Raw genomic sequence first — 20,375 nt, 5'->3', positions numbered from 1 at the left:
CTAGAGCTCCTGGCTCTCCAAAGTGTGCTTTCCTTTTAATAGATTTTCCTGCTTGTGTGGCTCTCCTCCCCGTCTGCCGGGCTGTGTCTGTCTTTGAATTCCTTCTCAGGACAAGACCAAGAACCTTTGGAAACTCCTTTGGGACAGGCTAGGATGAGGCCCCATGGCCCAGGGTCTCCCCAGTTCACTGGGCAACAGAGAGAGGAGCTAGCAATGGATTTGGGGGTTAACAAAAAGGACTTCAACTTGAACTGTAACTTTTACTTTTTTTATTTTAAGATTTTATTTATTTGACAGAGAGAAAGAGAGACAGAGAGCATAAGCAGAGGGAGCAGCAGCAGAGGGAGAGGGAGAAGCAGGCTCCCCGCTGAGAAGGGAGCCCAATGCCGGGCTCAAACCCAGAACCCTGGGATCATGACCTGAGTTGAAGACAGATGCTTAACTGACTGAGCCACCCAAGCGCCCCTGTAACTTTTACTTCTTAAAAAAATCTGAAGTAGGAAGAAGCAAGATGTTGGAGGAGTAGGAGACCTAAATTCTGTCTGGTCCCAGGAATTCAGCTAGATAGTTATCAAACCATTCTGAACACCTACAAACTCAACAGGAGATCGAAGAAAAGAATAGCCCCAACTCTCTGAACAGAAAAGCGACCACTTTCTGGAAGGTCTCTTCTGATTGGTTTAGTGTATATTTTTCTGGGGTCGTTGTAACCCTGTCAACATTTTCTTCTCTCATTCATCTATTGTCCTCTGGACAAAATGACAAGACGGAAAAAAATCACCTCAGAAAAAAAGAACAAGAGGCAGTAGAACCGACTGCCAGGGACCTACTTAATGTGGACATCAGGAAGATGTCGGAACTAGAGTTCAGAATGACAATTATGAAGATACTAGCTGGGCTTGAAAAAAGCATGAAAAATACTAGAGAAACCCTTTCTGGAAAAACAAAAGAACTAAAATCTAACCAAGTCGAAATCAAAAAGGCTATTAATTAAGTGCAATCAAAAATGGAGGCTCTAACTGGGCGCCTGGGTGGCTCAGTTGGTTAAGGGACTGCCTTCGGCTCAGGTCATGATCCCAGGGTCCTGGGATCGAGTCCCACATCGGGCTCCCTGCTCCGCGGGAAGCCTGCTTCTCCCTCTCCCAGTCCCCCTGCTTGTGTTCCTGCTCTCGCTATATCTCTCTCTGTCAAAAAAATAAAAATAAAATCTTTAAAAAAAAAAAAAAATGGAGGCTCTAACTGCTAGGATAAATGAGGGAGAAGAGAGAATCAGTGATATAGAAGACCAAATGATGGAGAATAAAGAAGCTGAGAAAAACAAAGATAAACAACTACTGGATCACCAGGGCAGAATTCGAGAGATAAGCGACACCATAAGATGAAACAACATTAGAATAATTGGGATCCCAGAAGAAAAAGAGAGAGAGAGGGGCAGAAGGTATATTAGAGCAAATTATAGCAGAGAACTTCCCTAATTTGGGGAAGGAAACAGGCATCAAAATCCAGGAGGCACAGAGAACCCCTCTCAAAATCAGTAAAAATAAGTCAACACCCCGACATCTAGTAGTAAAACTTACGAGTCTCAGAGACAAAGAGAAAATCCTGAGAGCAGCTCGGGAGAAGAGATATGTAACCTACAATGGTAGAAACGTTAGACTGGCAACAGACCTATCCACAGAGATCTGGCAGGCCAGAAAGGACTGGCATGATATATTTAGAGCACTAAACGAGAAAAGTATGCAGCCAAGAATACTATATCCAGCTAGGCTGTCACTGAAAATAGAAGGAGAGATAAAAAGCTTCCAAGACAAACAAAAACTAAAGGAATTTGCAAACACGAAACCAGCCCTACAAGAAATATTGAAAGAGGTCCTCTAAGCAAAGACAGAGCCTACAAGTAACATAGACAACAGACAGTAACAGTCACCGTACAGGCAATACAATGGCACTAAATTCTTATCTTTCAGTAGTTACCCTGAATGTAAATGGGCTAAATATGCCAATCAAAAGACACAGGGTATCAGACTGGATAAAAAAACAAGACCCATCGATATGCTGTCTGCAAGAGACTCATTTTAGACCCAAAGACACCCCCAGATTGAAAGTGAGGGGGTGGAAAACCACTTAAAATGGATACCAAAAGAAAGCTGGGGTGGCAATCCTTATATCAGACAAATTAGATTTTAAACCAAAGACTATAATAAGAGATGAGGAAGGACACTATATCATACTTAAAGGGTCTATCCAACAGGAAGATCTAACAATTGTAAATATTTATGCCCTAACATGGGAGCAGCCAATTATATAAGGCAATTAATAACAAAATCGAAGAAACACATTGACAACAATATAGTAATAGTAGGGGACTTTAACAACCCCTTCACTAAAAGGGGCAAATCATCTAAGCAAAAGATCAACAAGGAAATAAAGACTTTAAATGACACACTGGACCAAATGGACTTCACAGATATATTCAGAACACTCCATCCCAAAGCAATGGAATACACATTCTTCTCTAGTCCCCATGGAACATTCTCCAGAAGAGATCACATTCTAGGTCACAAATCAGGTCTCAACCAGTACCAAAAGACTGGGATCATTTCCTGCATATTTTCCGACCACAATGCTTTGAAACTAGAACTCAATCACAAGAGGAAAGTTGGAAAGAACTCAAATACACGGAGGCTAAAGAGCATCCTACTGAAGAATGAATGGGTCAACCAGGAAATTAAAGAAGAATTAAAAAAATCCATGGAAACAAATGAAAATGAAAACACAACTGTTCAAAATCTTTGGGATGCAGCAAAGGCGGTCCTAAGGGGAAAGTATATAGCAATACAAGCCTTTCTCAAGAAACAAGAAAGGTCTCAAGTACACAACCTAACCCTACACCTAAACGAGCTGGAGAAAGAACAGCAAATAAAGCCTAAACCCAGTGGAGAAGAGAAATAAAGATCAGAGCAGAAATCAATGAAATAGAAACCAAAAGAACAGTAGAACAGATCAACGAAACTAGGAGCTGGTTCTTGAAAGAATTAAGACTGATAAACCCCTGGCCAGACTTATCAAAAAGAGAAAGGACCCAAATAAATAAAATCATGAATGAAAGAGGAGAGAGAACAACCAACACCAAAGAAATATAAACAATTATAAGAACATATTATGAGCAACTATATGCCAGCAAATTAGACAATCTGGAAGAAATGGATGCATTCCTAGAGATGTATAAACTACCAAAACTGAACCAGGAAGAAATAGAAAACCTGAACAGACCTATGACCACTAAGGAAATTGAAGCAGCAATCAAAAATCTCCCAATTAAAAAACAAAACAAAAAAATCTCCCAACAAACAAGAGCCCAGGGCCAGATGGCTTCCCAGGGGGAATGCTACCAAACATTTAAAGAAGAATTAATACCTATTCTTCTGAAACTGTTCCAAAAAATAGAAATGGAAGAAAAACTTCCAAACTCATTTTATGAGGCCACCAGCATTACCTTGATCCCAATATCAAAGACCCCATCAAAAAGGAGAATTACAGACCAATATCCCTGATAAACATGAATGCAAAGATTCTCACCAAAATAGAGCCAATAGGATCCAACAGTACATTAAAAGGATTATTCACCACGACCAAGTGGGATTTATTCCTGGGCTGCGAGGTTGGTTCAACATCTGCAAATCAATCAATGTGACTGATAATTTAATGTGATTGATAACATTAATAAAAGAAAGAACAAGAACCATATGATCCTCTCAACAGATGAAGAAAAAGCATTTTGACAAAGTACAGCATCCTTTCTTGATTTAAACTCTTCAGAGTGTAGGGATAGAGGGTACATACCTCAATATCATAAAAGCCATCTATGAAAAACCCACAGCGAATATCATTCTCAATGGGGAAAAACTGAGAGCTTTCCCCCTAAGGTCAGGAACATGGCAGGGATGTCCACTATCACCACTGCTATTCAACATAGTATTAGAAGTCCTAGCCACAGCAATCAGACAACAAAAAGAAATAAAAGGCATCTGAATCGGCAAAGAAGAAGTCAAACTCTCACTCTTTGCAGATGATATACTTTATGTGGGAAACCCAAAAGACTCCACCCCAAAACTGCCAGAACTCATACAGGAATTCAGTAAAGTGGCAGGATATAAAATCAATGCACAGAAATCAGTGGCATTCCTATACACCAACAACAAGACAGAAGAAAGAGAAATTAAGGAGTCGATCCCATTTACAACTGCACCCAAAACCATAAGATACCTAGGAATAAATCTAACCAAAGAGGCAAAGGATCTGTACTCAGAAAACTTTAAAATGCCCATGAGAGAAATTGAGGAAGACACAAAGAAATGGAAAAACGTTCCAAGCTCATGAATTGGAAAGACAAATATTGTGAAGATGTCAATGCTACCTAGAGCAATCTACACATTCAATGCAATCCCTATCAAAATACCATCCACTTTTTTTCAAATAAATGGAACGAATAATCCTAAAATTTGTATGGAACTAGAAAAGACCCTGAATAGCCAGAGGAATGTTGAAAAAGAAAAGCAAAGCTGGAGGCATCACAATTCCGGACTTCCAGCTCTATTACAAAGCTGTCATCATCAAGAGAGTATGGTACTGGCACAAAAACAGACACATAGATCAATGGAACAGAACAGAGAGCCCAGAAATGGACCCTCAACTCTATGGTCAACTAATCTTCAACAAAGCAGGAAAGAATGTCCAGTGGAAACAAGACAGTCTCTTCAACAAATGGTGTTGGGAAAATTGGACAGCCACATGCAGAAGAATGAAACGACCATTTCCTTATACCATACACAAAAATAGACTCCAAATGGATGAAAGACCTAAATGTAAGACAGGAGTCCATCAAAATCCTAAAGGAGAACACAGGCAGCAACCTCTACGATCTCAGCCACAGCATCTTCTTCCTAGAAACATCGCCAAAGGGAAGGGAAGCAAGGGCAAAAATGAACTATTGGGACCTCATCAAGAAAGAAGCTTTTGCACAGCAAAAGAAACAGTCAACAAAACCAAAGGACAACCGACAGAATGGGAGAAGGTATTTGCAAATGATGTATCAGATAAAGGGCTGGTATCCAAAATCTATAAAGAACTTATCAAACTCAACACCCAAAGAACAAATAATCCAATCAAGTAATGGACAGAAAACATGTACAGACATTTTTCCAAAGAAGACATCCAAATGGCCAACAGACACATGAAAAAGTGCTCAACATCACACGGCATCAGGGAAATCCAAATCAAAACCTCAATGAGATATCATCTCACACCAGTCAGAATGGCTAAAATTAACAAGTCAGGAAACAACAAATGTTGGCAAGGATGTGGAGAAAGGGGAACCCTCCTACACTGTTGGTGGGAATGCAAGCTGGTGCAGCCACTCTGGAGAACAGTATGGAGGTTCCTCAAAAAGTTGAAAATAGAGCTACCCTATGACCCAGCAATTGCAATACTGGGTATTTACCCCAAAGATACAAATGTAGGGATCTGAAGGGGTACGTGCACCCCAATGTTTATAGCAGCAATGTCCACAATAGTCAAACTATGGAAACAGCCAAGATGTCCGTCAACAGATGAATGGATAAAGAAGATGTGGGGTATATATATGCAATGGAATATTATGCAACCATCAAAAAAAAAAACCCACAAAAAACAAAATCTTGCCATTTGCAGTGACGTGGATGGAACCAGAGGGTATTATGCTAAGTGAAGTAAGTCAATCAGAGAAAGACATGTATCATATGATCTCACTGATATGAGGAATTTTTTTTTTTTTTAAAGATTTTATTTATTTATTTGACAGAGAGACAGCGAGAGCAGGAACACAAGCAGGGGGGAATGGAAGAGGGAGAAGCAGGCTTCCCGCCGAGCAGGGAGCCCGATGCGGGGCTCGATCCCAGGACCCCGGGATCATGACCTGAGCCGAAGGCAGATGCTCAACGACTGAGCCACCCAGGCGCCCCGATATGAGGAATTCTTAATCTCAGGAAACAAACTTAGGGTTTCTGGAGTGGTGGGGGGTGGGAGGGATGGGGTGGCTGGATGATAAGACATTGGGAAGGGTATGTGGTATGGTGAGCGCTGTGAATTGTGTAAGACTGTTGAATCACAGACCTGTACCTCTGAAACAAATAATACATTATATCTTAAAAAAAAAAAAAGAACATAATAGGAAGGGAAAAATGAAGGGGGGAAAATCGGAGGGGGAGACGAACCATGAGAGACGATGGACTCTGAGAAACAAACTGAGGGTTCTAGAGGGGAGGGGGGTGGGGGGATGGGTTAGCCTGGTGATGGGTATTAAGGAGGGCACGTACTGAAGGGAGCACTGGGTGCTACACACAAAGAATCATGGAACACTACATCAAAAACTAATGATGTAACGTATGGTGACTAACATAACATAATAAAATTTTTAAAAAAAGAAAAAAATCTGAAGCAAATAAGCCAGATATTGAAAGCATGACTATTTATTATTATTGTGTCATGTTAATAATATGTATGTAGGTTATTTTGTTTAAAGGTAACTTACAGAGTTTATCAAAATATGAGGTGGCAAACAGTCTGAAGATTTAAAATACTTCTCCTACATGTAAGGTGTATCCTGAAAACAATGACATCATAACATTTCTCTAAAACATGCAGGTAGATGGCTTACTGTGAACAGCAGAAACAAAGCTGGACGTAGCCCCCACCACTTTATGAAGTTAGGTGTACTTACGAATGCACTGGGACGCACAAAAGGCATTGAAGCCCCCCCAACCTTTCAATAATTATTAGCTAGGTTATTGTTTGGCTTTGTTTTATATCTAGTTAATGATACCAGTGCTTTTTAAAGGGTGTGCTTTTATGGATATCTATTTTGCCATTCGAGATGCCGGGAGCTGAAACATGAAAAGTCAGCGACAGTGTTCAGGGAGTTTTCGCACACAGTGAGACCAGCCCAAACAGCAGGTGCTCATGAGCAGCAAGGGGAACTCTCCTGGGTTCATTCTTAGAGAGCTAGTCTTTTCCTTTTCTTAGGGGCCCTTTTCTCCTTATCATTACAAAACACAATGCATCCTTGGTGTGAAACATGTAACAATACAGAAGAATACGGCATAAAAGCAGACGTCCTTCGTCCGTGTAAATGTGAGCCCTGGCTCTCCACAGGCCCCCACTGTGAACCACTGGGCAGGGCACCTTCACACTATGCATTTACAACCACGCTCCGTTTTACAGGGGAATGCTGTTCTGCAAGCTGTTGTTGTTTTTTTTTAAAGAATTTGTTTATCTGAGAGAGAGAGAGCGAGAGAGCGCAAGAGAGGGGTTAGGATCAGAGGGCGAAGTAGACTCTCTGCTGAGCAGGGAGCCCAATGCAGGACTCAATCCTGGGACTCCAGGATTATGACCTGAGCCGAAGGTAGCTGCTTAACCAACTGAGCCACCCAGGCGCCCCAAGCTGCTGTTTTTAACCTCATGTCACAGACTGCTTTCCGACAGGTATGGACCCCTTTAATGCACAATATGGGCATACCATAATGCTTTTATTCATTCATTCATTCATTTATTACCATAATGCTTTTAATCACTTCACCACTTTTGGGCATTTCAGTTTTTCCGGATGTCTGCTTGCTGCACAGTGCACAACTCTGTAAACACATGATCCTGCAGTGCTGGCATGCTCCTGCAGGGTTCCTGCAGGTGGAATCATGGGGTTGCAACCTGGCTTTAAGTTTAACAGTCACGGGCGCCTGGGTGGCTCAGTCGTTAAGCGTCTGCCTTCGGCTCAGGTCATGATCCCAGGGTCCTGGGATCGAGCCCCACATCGGGCTCCCTGCTCTGCGGGAAGCCTGCTTCTCCCTCTCCCACTCCCCCTGCTTGTGTTCCCTCTCTCACTGTGTCTCTCTCTGTCAAATAAATAAATAAATAAAATCTTTAAAAAAAAAAAAAAAAAAAAAAAAGTTTAACAGTCACAGGGGCGCCTGGGTGGCTCAGTCGTTAGGCGTCTGCCTTCGGCTCAGGTCATGATCCCAGGGTCCTGGGATCGAGCCCCGCATTGGGCTCCCTGCTCCGCGGGAAGCCTGCTTCTCCCTCTCCCACTCCCCCTGCTTGTGTTCCCTCTCTCGCTGTGTCTCTGTCAAATATATAAATTAAAAATCTTTAAAAAAAAAAAGTTTAACAGACACATATGCTAAACTGCCCTCCAAAAAATGAGCATAGATACTCTTTCCAGAAATGTCAAACAAAAGTAAAACCTCACCACTACTTTAAAATTTCTTTGCTCAATACCATTTCTTTGATGATTTATATTAACTCTTTCACTTATCCCTTTTAAAAATGAATTACATGCCTATAGATAAGGTTAAAGATGAAGACCTCTCATCTGCTTTTTTCACCCCAAATTTCCTAATTATCATCTGGGAACTTGCTACCTTTGGGGCAAGGACGAGGACTCACTGAGAACTCACAATTTATTAAAACATGTCCTGTGGGCCAACATTGTGCTCGGTATTGTGCAAAATTGAGAAAAAGGCAAACGTGGGGCACCTGGGTGGCTCAGTCGTTAAGCATCTGCCTTCGGCTCAGGTCATGATCCCAGGATCCCCACATCGGGCTCCCTGCTCCGTGGGAAGCGTACTTCTCCTTCTACCAGTCCCTCTGCTTGTGTTCCCTCTCTCACTATGTCTCTCTCTGTCAAATAAATAAAATATTAAAAAAAAGAAAGACAAACGTGTTCTGTGCATTCACACACCTGCATCCCTATTTTAGTTGTGGTTTTCTGACGGATGGAGATCAAGCAGGCCACAGTCTGTTCCACGCTCTGAGCCCAAAGCCCTGTCCAGGATTTCTGTTTTCAGGGTTGGTCCCTGCCTCTGAGCTCTGAACTCCAGCTTCTATTTATGTTCAATTTATGAGCCACCTTTCTTGTCCCACTTACCATTCGCAGTCTAAACCGCTACTGACCCACACACAGATCTGACTTTCCTTAATTTCCAACAGCAGCAATAGCAACAAAAAATCCCCTTGTAAAAGATCCATGTTTAGCAGACTTAACTGAACTCTGGGTAGGAGAGCATATGAACTAGGGGGCAGAAGAATTAAAATTCAAGGTTTATAGTAAAAAATATTTAGAGGTTACTATTCATAATGTATAAAGAGCTTTTAAAAATTGATTTTCAGGGTGCCTTGGTGGCTCAGTTGGTTAAGCGACTGCCTTCAGCTCAGGTCATGATCCTGGAGTCCTGAGATCGAGTCCCACATCAGGCTCCCTGCTCAGCAGGGAGTCTGCTTCTCCCTCTGACCCTCCTCCCTCTCATGCTCTGTCTCTCATTCTCTCTCTCACAAATAAAAAAAAAAAATCTTAAAAAAAAAATTTAAAAATTGATTTTCAAAAAGCTCAGGCGAAAACTGGAGAAATGATGTGATCTAACAATTCACAGAAGACACAAATCGTCAATAAAAAGTCTCTGTTGCTAACTGGTAAGGAAACACAAATTATAGCATTAGATTTGCCGTGAAGACAGCTAACATGAAAAAGCCTGATGTTCTCAGTCAGTGAATGGGGTAAAGAGAACTCCTGGGGAAGGTTTAAGTTGGCATCGTCTTTGGGAGGGCAATTTGGCAGCATCAAGATTTGCCAGTGTGTCCATTCCTAGGAATCTAGCCACAGAAATTCCCGCATGGGCAGGTGGGCGACTAGACTATTTACTGTGGCATCTTTAGTAACAGCAAAAACTGGAAACCACCAATGAGACTAGTTAAATAGATGAGCTAATTAGTATAATGCAACAATATGCAGCCATCAAAAGAGACCAAACAGAGCTATGCCACAAGACAGCATGGTTAAAATTATTTAAGTATGGGCTTTGGACTCAGAACACCTGGACTGGATGGATCCTGACGCTAGCACCCACTAGCTCTGTGACCTTGGGCAAAGTGACTTATGTTCCCGAGAGTCAGTTTTCTCATTTACCAGACAAAGGCAAGAGGAGCACTTATATCTCACGGAGTGGCTGCCGCAGTCGATGAGGTCAGGTATGTACACAGATCAGCAGAAAGCCCGGGTCACTATAAAATCTTAAATTACATACTAGGGATGCAAAAAAGGTGCAAAACAACGTTTATAACAGGATTCACATTTTGGGGAAAAAAAAAAACTGCTTATATACAAACTAAGTTTTAAAATAGAAATGAATAAATGCATAGGAAGTGGTCTAAAAATGCACACACAACAGTTAAGAGTAGTTACCTCTGGGGAGGATTCCTGGACGGCAGTGAAGAGGACATTTCACTTTTACTCTTTATACATCCATGTCATTTAATTTTTCTTTAAATATTGGATGCTCTGCTTTCATAGTGACAAAAACAATAAAATCCAGTAAAGATGAGAAAGGACAGCGCATCTTGAAATCTGCCCTTTTATTCCTACTGCTTAGAGCTCACTTTAAAGCAGCAGTTCTCAAAGTGTTGTCTGTGGACCCCTGGGGGCCCCCAGGAACCTTCCAGAGGTCCCTGAGATCAAAATTATCTTCCTACTAACGTGTTGCCATCTGCACGGATGAACAAAAGCAAGGGTGGTGGAAACTGGTGGCACCTTCGCTTAGAGCACGACTGGGCAGCGGAGCGTGCACACGCACTTGCACACACGCTCGCACATGCACAGGCACGAAAGCAAGCAAGCCAGTCTCACCTAGGGCTGTCCTGATAAACAGTCAAACTCATTAATTTTACTCAGTCCCAATCCTTTGGTATGAGTTTCTTTAATATCTTTGCGGTAAGATGGTCACTATGCATACATCACGTCTGCTCCACCTCCAAGTACAGGGACTGTCTCAAGGAAAAGCACATGCATAGTTGTTTGTATTGCAAGCTGAACTAGTCACTCTTCCCATGGAATGCCATTTTTACGTGAAAGAACAACTCACCAACTATGGTTATTCAGACTTGGGTATCTGGCAGAGAAGTTTCCTGAAAATGAACAAAGGGAGCCTCTCACTTCACAGAAAATAACTGACAGCATTTGTTGCCAATGTTAATATCCACACTTTCAAGAAGAAATTTGAATTTTGGAAAACTTGTATCTATTTCTATTACTTCCCGATTCAAGACTTTTCTGAGGAAATCAGCTGTGACATTAACAAACGTGATTTTCTTTGATCTTCTATAATGAAATGGACCAACATTTTGAAGATCTGAATAACCCAGTGTACCAGTATTTGGAACACTTGATCCAAATGACCAAAGTATGATGTTACCAAATCACATACATGAACAAGAGATCCATTCAAAGTACAGGACAGAAGTAATGGATTTTAACATAACAGGGAATAAAAGTTCAATGACAGTTTCAGGTTCTAAAGCATAACTGAACTTGAAGAAACCACCACGTGCTCAGTTTTGCAGTAGTGTTAAAGAAGATCCAGAATTTTATGAAAAGGCTATTAACTCATTCTTACTCTAACTACATACAAGTGTGAGGTCAAATTTTCTTCATATATTTCAATAAAATAATTTCAACACACGGAACGCAGAAGCAGAGCATCTGAAAATCCAGCTGTCTTCTATTAACCCCTATACTTAAGGGTTTCCAAAATGTAAAACAATGCCAGTCTTCTCACTAAATCTTTTGTTTGTTTTGGGAAAGTTGTTTTTCATTAAAAATGTTATGTTCACACGTAACAGACTCATTATTATTTTAAAGTGAAATAATAAATGTTTTAAGTTCTTCTGTTTTAATTCAAATACAGTAAATACTGACAGATATAACCCATACAAACCAAAGCTTTCTGATCCTCCTGCAACCAAAGGCTCTGAGAACCACTGGTTTAGCACAGGGGCTGGCAAAGTACAACTTGAGGGTGAAACCCGGTCTCCGCTGTTTTAACAGGGATGCTGGCCCACTGCCGCGCCCCTTGGTTCTATGGGGTCTGCGGCTGCTTTCCAGCTACACAGGCAGAGCTGAGCTCTGTAGCTGCAAGAGAGACAACCTGGCCTGCAAAGTCTAAAATATTTACTATTTGGCCCTTTACAAAAAAAAATCTGCAGACCTCTGACTTGGAGTGAGCCCACGTTTCCAGCTTTTATTCAGGCAGTAACTTCCTATTGGCCTCCATTCTTCCCCCTTCACCAACCATTCTCCCAGGGCCAGAGTGACCTCCCTAAAAAAGGTAAAGCTGATGTCACTTTTCTGCTTAGAATCTCAAAGGCTTGCGATCAGGAGATCACTTCCAGATACAATTTGAAGTCCTCAGCATGGTGCTCAAGGCTGTTACTCAGCACTCTTTGGCCCTCCCACTCAGCCCCTCAACACGGCCGGCCACTCCCCTCTCTGCAGAAAGCCGGCCAAGCACTCTGGTTTCCCAGAATGCACCATGCTCTCTCCAATCTCCTCTCGGAGCCTCCTCCATCTGGAACATTCTTCTTCTCTTCCCTTTCTCCCCCTGCCACACCCTGATTTCCTCCCCTTCACTCCCCACCCAAGTCTGTGTCTGGGATACTTCAAGCAAGTTCCCTCTACTTGCTCTGTTCTCAGGAGGGTGCGATGACCTGTCTCAAGAGAGGGCTTCTGGAGACAGGAACGGGGTTTCTCTATTCCAACATCCACACCGGCTGCCCTTCAGGACACAGTCGTGAACTTTCAGATGAACTAAGCTGAAAGCCGGTCCCCATAACACCCTTCACTTTCTTCACTTGGCTCCCGGGAGCAACACAGAGTAAGCTCTTCTATGCGAGAGCATCTCCTAGGATAACATTCCCACAGTTATCAGTTACTGTGTGTGCCTGTTTGCCAGAGCTTTCCCTGCATTTATGTGGAACCTTCCTAACAACCTGTAACGGCCACAGGGAATAGTATCCCAGTTGTACAGAAGAAACACCACAAGGGAAGTAACCTGTCAAGTTAACACAAAGCTAGTAAGAGGGTTGAATTGGGATTTGTACCAAATGCCTTTCCATATCCTGAGTAACAAGTTGAAGAGACAAGCCTAACCCATGTGCTAAACTGGGGAACAACAAGGAGGATAAAGCCGAGGGTTAAATACTACGATATGCTAAGTAAACAGAAAGGTCACACTCTAAGACAGAACATGAGGTGTTAAGAGTGGCTGAACAGTGATTCGTAAAGAAAGTGGACCGTGAAAAGGACTAGTAAGTAGAGTGTGGAAGTTAGGCAGGAAACAAAGAACATTATCAGTCGGGAAAGAAACATGAGCAAGGATCACAGAGTATGAGCAAGAAATACGAGCAAGAAAGGAGCACCGAGTAATCATGGAAAAGCCAAGAGGTTAGGCCTAATTGAAGGGATCTAGGGTGAGTGAAGAGACGGGGGAAATCAGGAAAAGCCAAGAAACTGATTTTTAGGTCTACATATAGCTACAACCAAACCCAAACACCCTAAAATACATGAGAATTAACAGTCGTACCTAACACTCAAACAACACTTTGCAGGAAACAAAAGCACTGCAGAGTGTTTAATCCTGACAAAAATCTTCTTCTTCTTTTTTTTTTTCTTAAAGATTTTATGTCTTTGTTTGAGAGAGAGAGCGTGAGCATGGGGGGCAGAGGGAGAGAGAGAAGCAGACGTCCCACTAAGCAGGGATCCCGACTCGGAACTCTCAGCACTTGATCCCAGGACTCTGGGACCACGACCTGAGCTGAAGGCAGATGCCCAACCAGCTGAGCCACCCAGGCGCCCCCTGACAAAAATCTTTTGATATAATTTCTAGATAAGTGAGCTGAGGTTCAGAATGGGCCTTCACACCTGATAAATGGCAGACATGAACTAAACCGAGAATTTCCCATCAAAACAAGACTTTTAAAACCAAGGAATAAAAAAGAAAATTGAGGAGTATGATTTAATATTACCATAAATCTTACACTTACATCTGATTATATAACTAAAATCAGTCCAGCTTCTTGAACATGCAGCCTGATTTCAGAAGCATTACAATGTAGCTGTGCTCCTAAGTATGTGAAATGCCTTAATCTTAAGAAAACCACATATACCTGATTTCCTAATGACACAATCTCCCCATGAAGTGCTCACCTAAATTAAACAGCAAGAATGTTACTAGATCGTTTTCTTGTTTGATGGCTTTCCCCCACAAGATGCTTTCCTGGAAGACTTTTTCAATGGCACAGATATAAATATTAAGTAAATGGGAATCCTACAATGGAATGCAGACAATGTATCAGATTAGGAATACTTTAAATAACCAGACACAGTGTCCCATCACAACTTCAAAAAAAAGCAATGATAAATACTGAAGGATCATTTTCTATGTACAGGAAAAAAACCCCACAATACCCTAAAAATAATAAATATGATCGAAAAGTTTTGCATTCACAAATACTGGATTTCACTGATTCTAGGGAGCACAGGTTCCTACATGTTAACATTTCTGAAATCAGATGTAGCTCACATCCCATGAAACACAGTATCTTCCTGGTATTGTGCCCTTAATTTTTGTTTCCCTTCCCCAACTTCAAGGTTTTCCTCTAATAATATATCTCCATAAACCCCTTTAGAAAGGCCGTACCACGTCACCGAGATACCCATAGGATTTATACAACTCCCCAGACTTAAGCTGGAGTTACAGATGAACCTTTAGTTTTATCTCTTTAGGAAAAGATTAACGTCCAATTCAAGACCACAGACCAGATCACGGATTAAGAAACAGATTAAAACAAAACCATCAAGTATAAAGTCAAGACACATGAAATTACTGATGATGAACCAGCGGCCATCAAGCTATACAGAAAGCTATAAAACCAGGTCATAGCTACAAAGCCCTCTCCAGCCCTCCCCACTGTTTCTCTGGAAAAGCAATCAATGTGCAAAGGCAGCAGGACCCAAAGCTTCCCTGCAAGAAGGCAAGTACAATCATGCTGAAGTAACTCGCACGCAAAATTACTGCATCATCTGCTGGGTGTGCGGGGGTGTCAGGCTCTTCCCATCAAATCATCTCTGTGACATCTGCTCTTTGGTGGCCATGTTTTAACCCTTGTTCCTAACCTTCCAACCCTGGGATAGGTACTTCCTCTCAAGGCATCTCATTTTCATTTGCTTTCAGAAGTCAGAAGCCATCTCCTACAATTCCGGCCAGTGAGGGCTCCTGTGAGCTTTAGAAGAGCCGTCCCAAGGCTGGCAGCCACATCCCCCAGCAAGGGCTGCAGCAGGACTGGCCACAGACGGTCCCTGAAGCAGTTCAGCATGCACGGGGTCTGGGGCCAGACGGCCTGGCTTCAAACCCTGGCTTTGCCGTTACAGTGGCTGCTGACCAACTTAACGGCCCTCGGTGCCTCAACTTCTGCATCTAGAACTGGGAAGAACAGGCCCATTCTCCTAGGCCTGTGTGAAGAGGGAACTAATGGATCCAGGTAACAGAGGCACATCAGGAGCACAGTGAGCACTCAATGTCTGTTGGCTATAACTACCGCAGACGGCGTCCTCTACAAGGTGTTTTTGGGGGGGGGGGCGGGCAGCCAGACTTCAAGCTGGAGGAGACAGACTAGCAAAGGACTGTAATATCGCGTGGCATCTGCAAAAGGCATTTGTCCAGTGGAAGTTGCCCAAGGAAAGGGCGTAGGGCCTGGGGACTGGGCAATGGTGACTGAGCACCACACATGGAAATCTACACGAATACTTAACAGCTTCCACACAACGCTCACTACCTAGAACATAAGCTAACAAACCATTTCTCACTTCCTTTCGGAAGCCTCCCCCCAGTTTTTACTCTTGACTCTTGCTTCTCTGGGCATCAAAGTTTGCCTATTCCACCTGCAAAGGGTGATGACTACAGCCACAAGCAGCTAGCCGCAGGGGAAGGAGCAGTGACCGTCACTCCTGCATCCTGTCACCAGCAGGAAAATTACCAGTTTCCCTCTGAGCCTAGCTCTACTCCTACCTGCAGGAGATGAGAAATCCCTGACAGTGCTATGCTGACCTGGCCCGTGCCTAAGCAAAACCCCACTCTTAGAAAAGAAAAAACCATCAAATTTTACACAGTACCATACTTCCTTCAGGAGTTACGATTCGAGTCCCCCGAACTATCAGTTTCAAAAACGACAAGGAAATCAAAAGCCTCTGTCCACTGAACGCACTGCTTGAGCACAGCCCTGGACTGCCTCCTGCTGCCAGGAGCCGCCCTCACTCAGGTGGGGACGGGCCCCTGCCTGCGCCTCAGTCGTGGTGGCGGGAAGCAGGAAGACATCCACCCCGTAGGGTTCCAGCGGAGCTCTTCCATGTGGAGCGCAGACCAGGACAAACCCATCACAAGCCACAGATCTCAACAAATAAAGGGTGCCACACATCAGGGCGCGAGAACCTCCTTCAAATTACCCAACCTTAACTATCTCCTCCCAACATTTCTCCATCACAGCTGGGTTTGCGCACAAGCTTCTTTATTCTCCTTGCTCAACAATCCCCAGTTGCTAACGATTCCGCTTCCTTTATCACTGATTCTACAGCAATTACACAATTCAGCAGACACTGCCCCAGCTCCGTGACAAAAACGGGAGTCATCAAGGCGTCTGCCCCAAAGCCTACGTGGAAGACAGGAGAAAGCTCCATACACACAACAATCAAAAAGTACCTGAGTAATGACCACAAGGAAACCTTACCAGAAAAGGTAATCTGCAACACCCAACTTTCAGATGTATTCACAACTGTAAAGTAGGGATTTAAAGCTGCAAAAGGCTCCAATCAGTTTGATTGAGTGAACAAAATTATTTCTGTGAAGATTTTTTGAAGAATACCATTTTCAAAGTGCAACATGCCACTGAAAACACACCATTTCAGTCAGCTTTCACCGTCAGTTCATTCAGTTCGCCAGCAACTTTTTTAGAAAAGGGAAACCAGAGGCTGAGACGGGCGTCGAACTCGAACGAGTTCGTTTTCCTTTACTCCGGTAGAGACAGTTGACCTGGACGGTCGCCCCCTCAGCACGCCTTCGATGAATGGAGGAGAAACCAATTACTTACGTCATGCAAAGCCACCTGCTTCCCAACCTCAAACCGTACGCGTCCCTACAAATTTCTTCAAGTGCAGTTTTACGTGCTTAGTAACCCGAGCGCGGTTTGTCTCAGGCCCGAAAATCTCCCGACGTCACGCTGCCCGCGAGGTGAAGGGGCGGGGAGCGAAGGTCGCGGAGGCCCGACGTTCAGCGAAGGCGACAAACCCCGGCAGGGTCCCGTTACTTGGGGCAAGGGGGGGTAATTCCGCGAGGGACGGCTCGACGCCCAGGGGACGGCCGCCGGGTCGCTGCGACGAAACGCGAGCCGCCGAGCCTCCGAGCCGCCGAGCCTCCGAGCGCTCACACTCAGCCCGGCTCCCAGGCGGGCGGAGCGGACAGGCAGCCGCGTGCGGGCCGGGGCCGGACACCGCCCGGCGCTCCCCGCCCGCCACCCTGACGCCCCGCGCCCGCGTCCTGGAAGGTCACGACCAGGGAACTCGGAAGCCAGCCCCGCGGAAGAGAACCGCGAGCAAGCGCCCGCCCGCCGCAGCTCCAGCGGACGCGGCCGGGACGAGCCGGAACGCTCCCCGCGAGGCTCCGTGACCTTGGCTGCCTCGCAGGACCCCGCGGGGCGCCCCCCGGCCGCCCGGGGGCCGGGGTGGGGGAGGGGCGCCGACCGAGCCCGGCCGCCCCCGCGCCAGGTGCGCGGCCTTACCTTCGGCCACGTCCTCGTCGATGGCCCCCTTGACCTGCGAGAAGCACCACTGCAAGTCGTTGCCGCCCGCGGGGCAGCCGCCGCCTCCGGCGCCTGCGAACACACACCGGGCGCGTCAGGGCCCCGCTCCCGCCCCGCGTCCAAGCCCCCGCCCGGGACCCCCGCCCGGCGCCCGCCCCGCCCCGCCGGGCCCCTCACCTGCCATGGCCGGCCGGCCGGCGGGCGGGCGGGCGGGCACCAAGGCGGCGGCGCACGAAGGAGGCGGCCGCCGCGCTGCTGCCGCCCGAGCACCTCAGCCCGGCCGCCGCCGCCGCCGCCGCCGCCGCCGCCGCGGCTGCCGGGGAGGGATTTTTTTTTTCCCTTTTCAAAATGGCGCCCAATGCCCGTCGCCCCGCTCGATGACGTCATCCCCCTCCACCTCCTCCGCAGGCCCGGGCGGGGGCGGGGCCGCCGGGAGGCTACCCTGCAAGGGCGGGGCGGCGCGCGGCCGCGGGGGCTGCCGGGGGCTGCGGGGCGCGCCGACTGCGCCTGCGCAAGCCGCCTCCTGCTGCGCCACGCCCCCCGGCCCGAGCCCGGCACCGTCCCGAGCGGGACGGGGGCGTCTGGGGCGGCGGGGCTGCAGGGGCTCGCGGTGGGTGCGCCCTCGCGGACCAGCCGCCAGGCTGCCGCTCGCCGCCAGCCTCTCTCGCGCGGTCGTGGGAGGGCTCGAGGAGGCCCTCGCCCCCGGCGCGAGCCGGGCCCGCACCCAGTTGAGCCTCGGCCAAGGGGAGCGCGGTCCCCGGGCGGAGCAGCCAATGGAGGGCGCGCTCGGAGGCCGGCGCACGGAGCACCGGAGCCCCGCGCCGCACGGGGGGCGCGTCCTCCCCGCTGCGAATGCTTCTTCGCGAGCACCGAGAGCTCCCCGGGAATTGTGTCCCCCGTTTGACCGCAGCGCTGCACAGATCTCACGTTGCCTACCAAGTTGTTAGTTCAGAGGTTCTTTGAGCCCGGGATGCAATCTTAGGGAAACTTTTGGCGTTTCAGTGCGATGTGACCCATTGTTCTCTCGTTCGTGGTTGTCTTTGTGGCCTGTGGAGGGATTATTCATTTGTGGGTTTTATGAATCTGAAAACATACCTTCTTTCATTGTAAATTGTGAATTTTGGCAGGGACCGTATCACACCACTAGAAGATGATCATTCCCAAATAGGAACATCTGTCCACTCTGAAGATACTATTTACTGGTCAGCTCCTGCTACATGCCACAGGCTGTTCACCGTCTCCGGGATGTGGCCGTACACGGAGCAAACAAAGCCTGCGCTCAGGGAGCTTGTACGTCTCAGGTAGACAGACAATAACGGAGAGAAGACCCAAAATGTGTAGTAAGTCAGGGGGGGCTGCATAGAAAAATGAAGCAGGGGAGGAGGGATTGGAGTGTAGCGGCAGGTGATGGGAGAGGACATCAGGGAAATGAGGGCGCGATCCGTGGGGCCACGCGCAGAAGGGTGTGCCAGGGAGTGGGATGGACTCCACACAGGAGAGGAGGCCGTGGGGCCATGAGCAGAGGGCGGTTGTGATGACTGGGTTCTAACAGGGCCAGTGTGGTGGCTGCTTTTTAGGGAAGAGACTGTAGGGTCCAACGGTCAGATCAGGGAGCCTCCTGACAAGGTTGTTGGGTCATCCTGGGCAAAGGGATGAGGGTTGGGTGGTCATGAATGTGCTGGTGGGGGCTGAGAAGAGGTCAGATATCAGGGATGAGCACCTGAAGAGCAGAGCCCCTGGGATTTACAGATGAGGTAGATGCAGTGTGAGAGAAAGAAGGGAATCAGGAATGGCTGCGCTTCGGTGGGCTGAGCACCTGGTGGAAAGGAGTTTCTTGCCCAGAGATGGAAACGGCTGCAGAAGGAGCAGCTGAGCAGGGGTGGAGGTTGGTTGAGAACTTGCAGAGCTGAGGCAAAGGCAGTTGCTCATAGAAGTCTGGTACTCAAGGCGGTTGGGGCCTGGAGGCATAAATTCAGAGGATGAGAGTGTCTACGGGCATTTCAAACCAGGAGAGACTGGGCGAGCTCACCCCAGAAGAGAGGGCGGATGGGGACGAGGACCCCGACGGAACCCCGAGGGAGGCTGAGGAGGAATAACGGTGAACCAGAAGCACACGGAGTCCCGAGCCCAGTGAAGACAGGGGCAGGAGTGGCTGGCTCTCAACGCCGCATGATGAATGCTGAGGATGGGCCGTTTGGTTGTAGCAGTTGGGATGTCATGGCTGAGGGGACGAGCGGTTCCTGTGGAGTGGACCGTGCAAATCTGTTGTGAGAGGGTTCCAGAGAAAGTGAGAGGAGAGCCGTTGGAGGCAGTAACAACACTTGGCTGCGAAGAGGAGCAGAGACACGGGCTGCAGTCTCCTTTTCTATGTGTAGATTTAGCCAGTCCGCCTCTGAGCGGTCGGAAGACTAGCTAACTCTCAGGCTCTCCCACAAAATGCTGTTCTAACGCATGTTACAGATAGGTCTTTTGAAGCAATAGCACGGTGTCTGGCTTCAGTTTAGGCCATATTCTTTCATGAATTAGCGGTCGTTAAATTAGAATTAACAAGCATCAGAATAACAAACACACAGAGGCGCCATATTCCCAAAAGCAGTGTGCTTGCCTTCCTTGTGTCCCCCTGTGTGCCCACTGACCAGTGAGAGATTTTTAGCTCTTTTATGATCTGA

General features: G+C 46.4%; 1 protein-coding gene across 6 annotated transcripts in view; it reads right to left on the bottom strand.

The window, feature by feature from the left end:
* PPP2R2D (protein phosphatase 2 regulatory subunit Bdelta) overlaps nt 1-18,042 on the bottom strand; it is a 55,071-nt gene extending 37,029 nt beyond the window's left edge. Inside the window, exons 1-3 of one of the 6 annotated variants that reach the window (XM_064595471.1) lie at nt 17,686-17,775; nt 16,809-16,965; nt 14,063-14,183 (exon numbers count right to left, since the gene is read on the bottom strand). In XM_064595471.1, coding sequence (XP_064451541.1) covers nt 14,063-14,183; nt 16,809-16,811 — 124 coding nt within the window. In that variant the 5' untranslated portion in view covers nt 16,812-16,965; nt 17,686-17,775. Of the gene's footprint in view, nt 1-10,943; nt 10,987-14,062; nt 14,184-16,808; nt 16,966-17,685; nt 17,779-17,883 lie in introns of those variants that run through there. The other 5 variants (XM_045879097.3, XM_045879091.3, XM_045879093.3 and 2 more) reach the window with 5 other exon arrangements.
* Nucleotides 18,043-20,375: the final 2,333 nt, after the last annotated feature.

Source organism: Mirounga angustirostris, unplaced genomic scaffold, assembly GCF_029215605.1.
Source record: "Mirounga angustirostris isolate CCGP_5_RB_7025 unplaced genomic scaffold, mMirAng1.0.hap1 SCAF_6, whole genome shotgun sequence".
In the NCBI taxonomy this organism is placed as follows: domain Eukaryota; kingdom Metazoa; phylum Chordata; class Mammalia; order Carnivora; family Phocidae; genus Mirounga; species Mirounga angustirostris.
The sequence above is the reverse complement of the archived record's forward strand: the minus strand, read 5'-3'. Positions and strand labels throughout refer to the sequence as shown.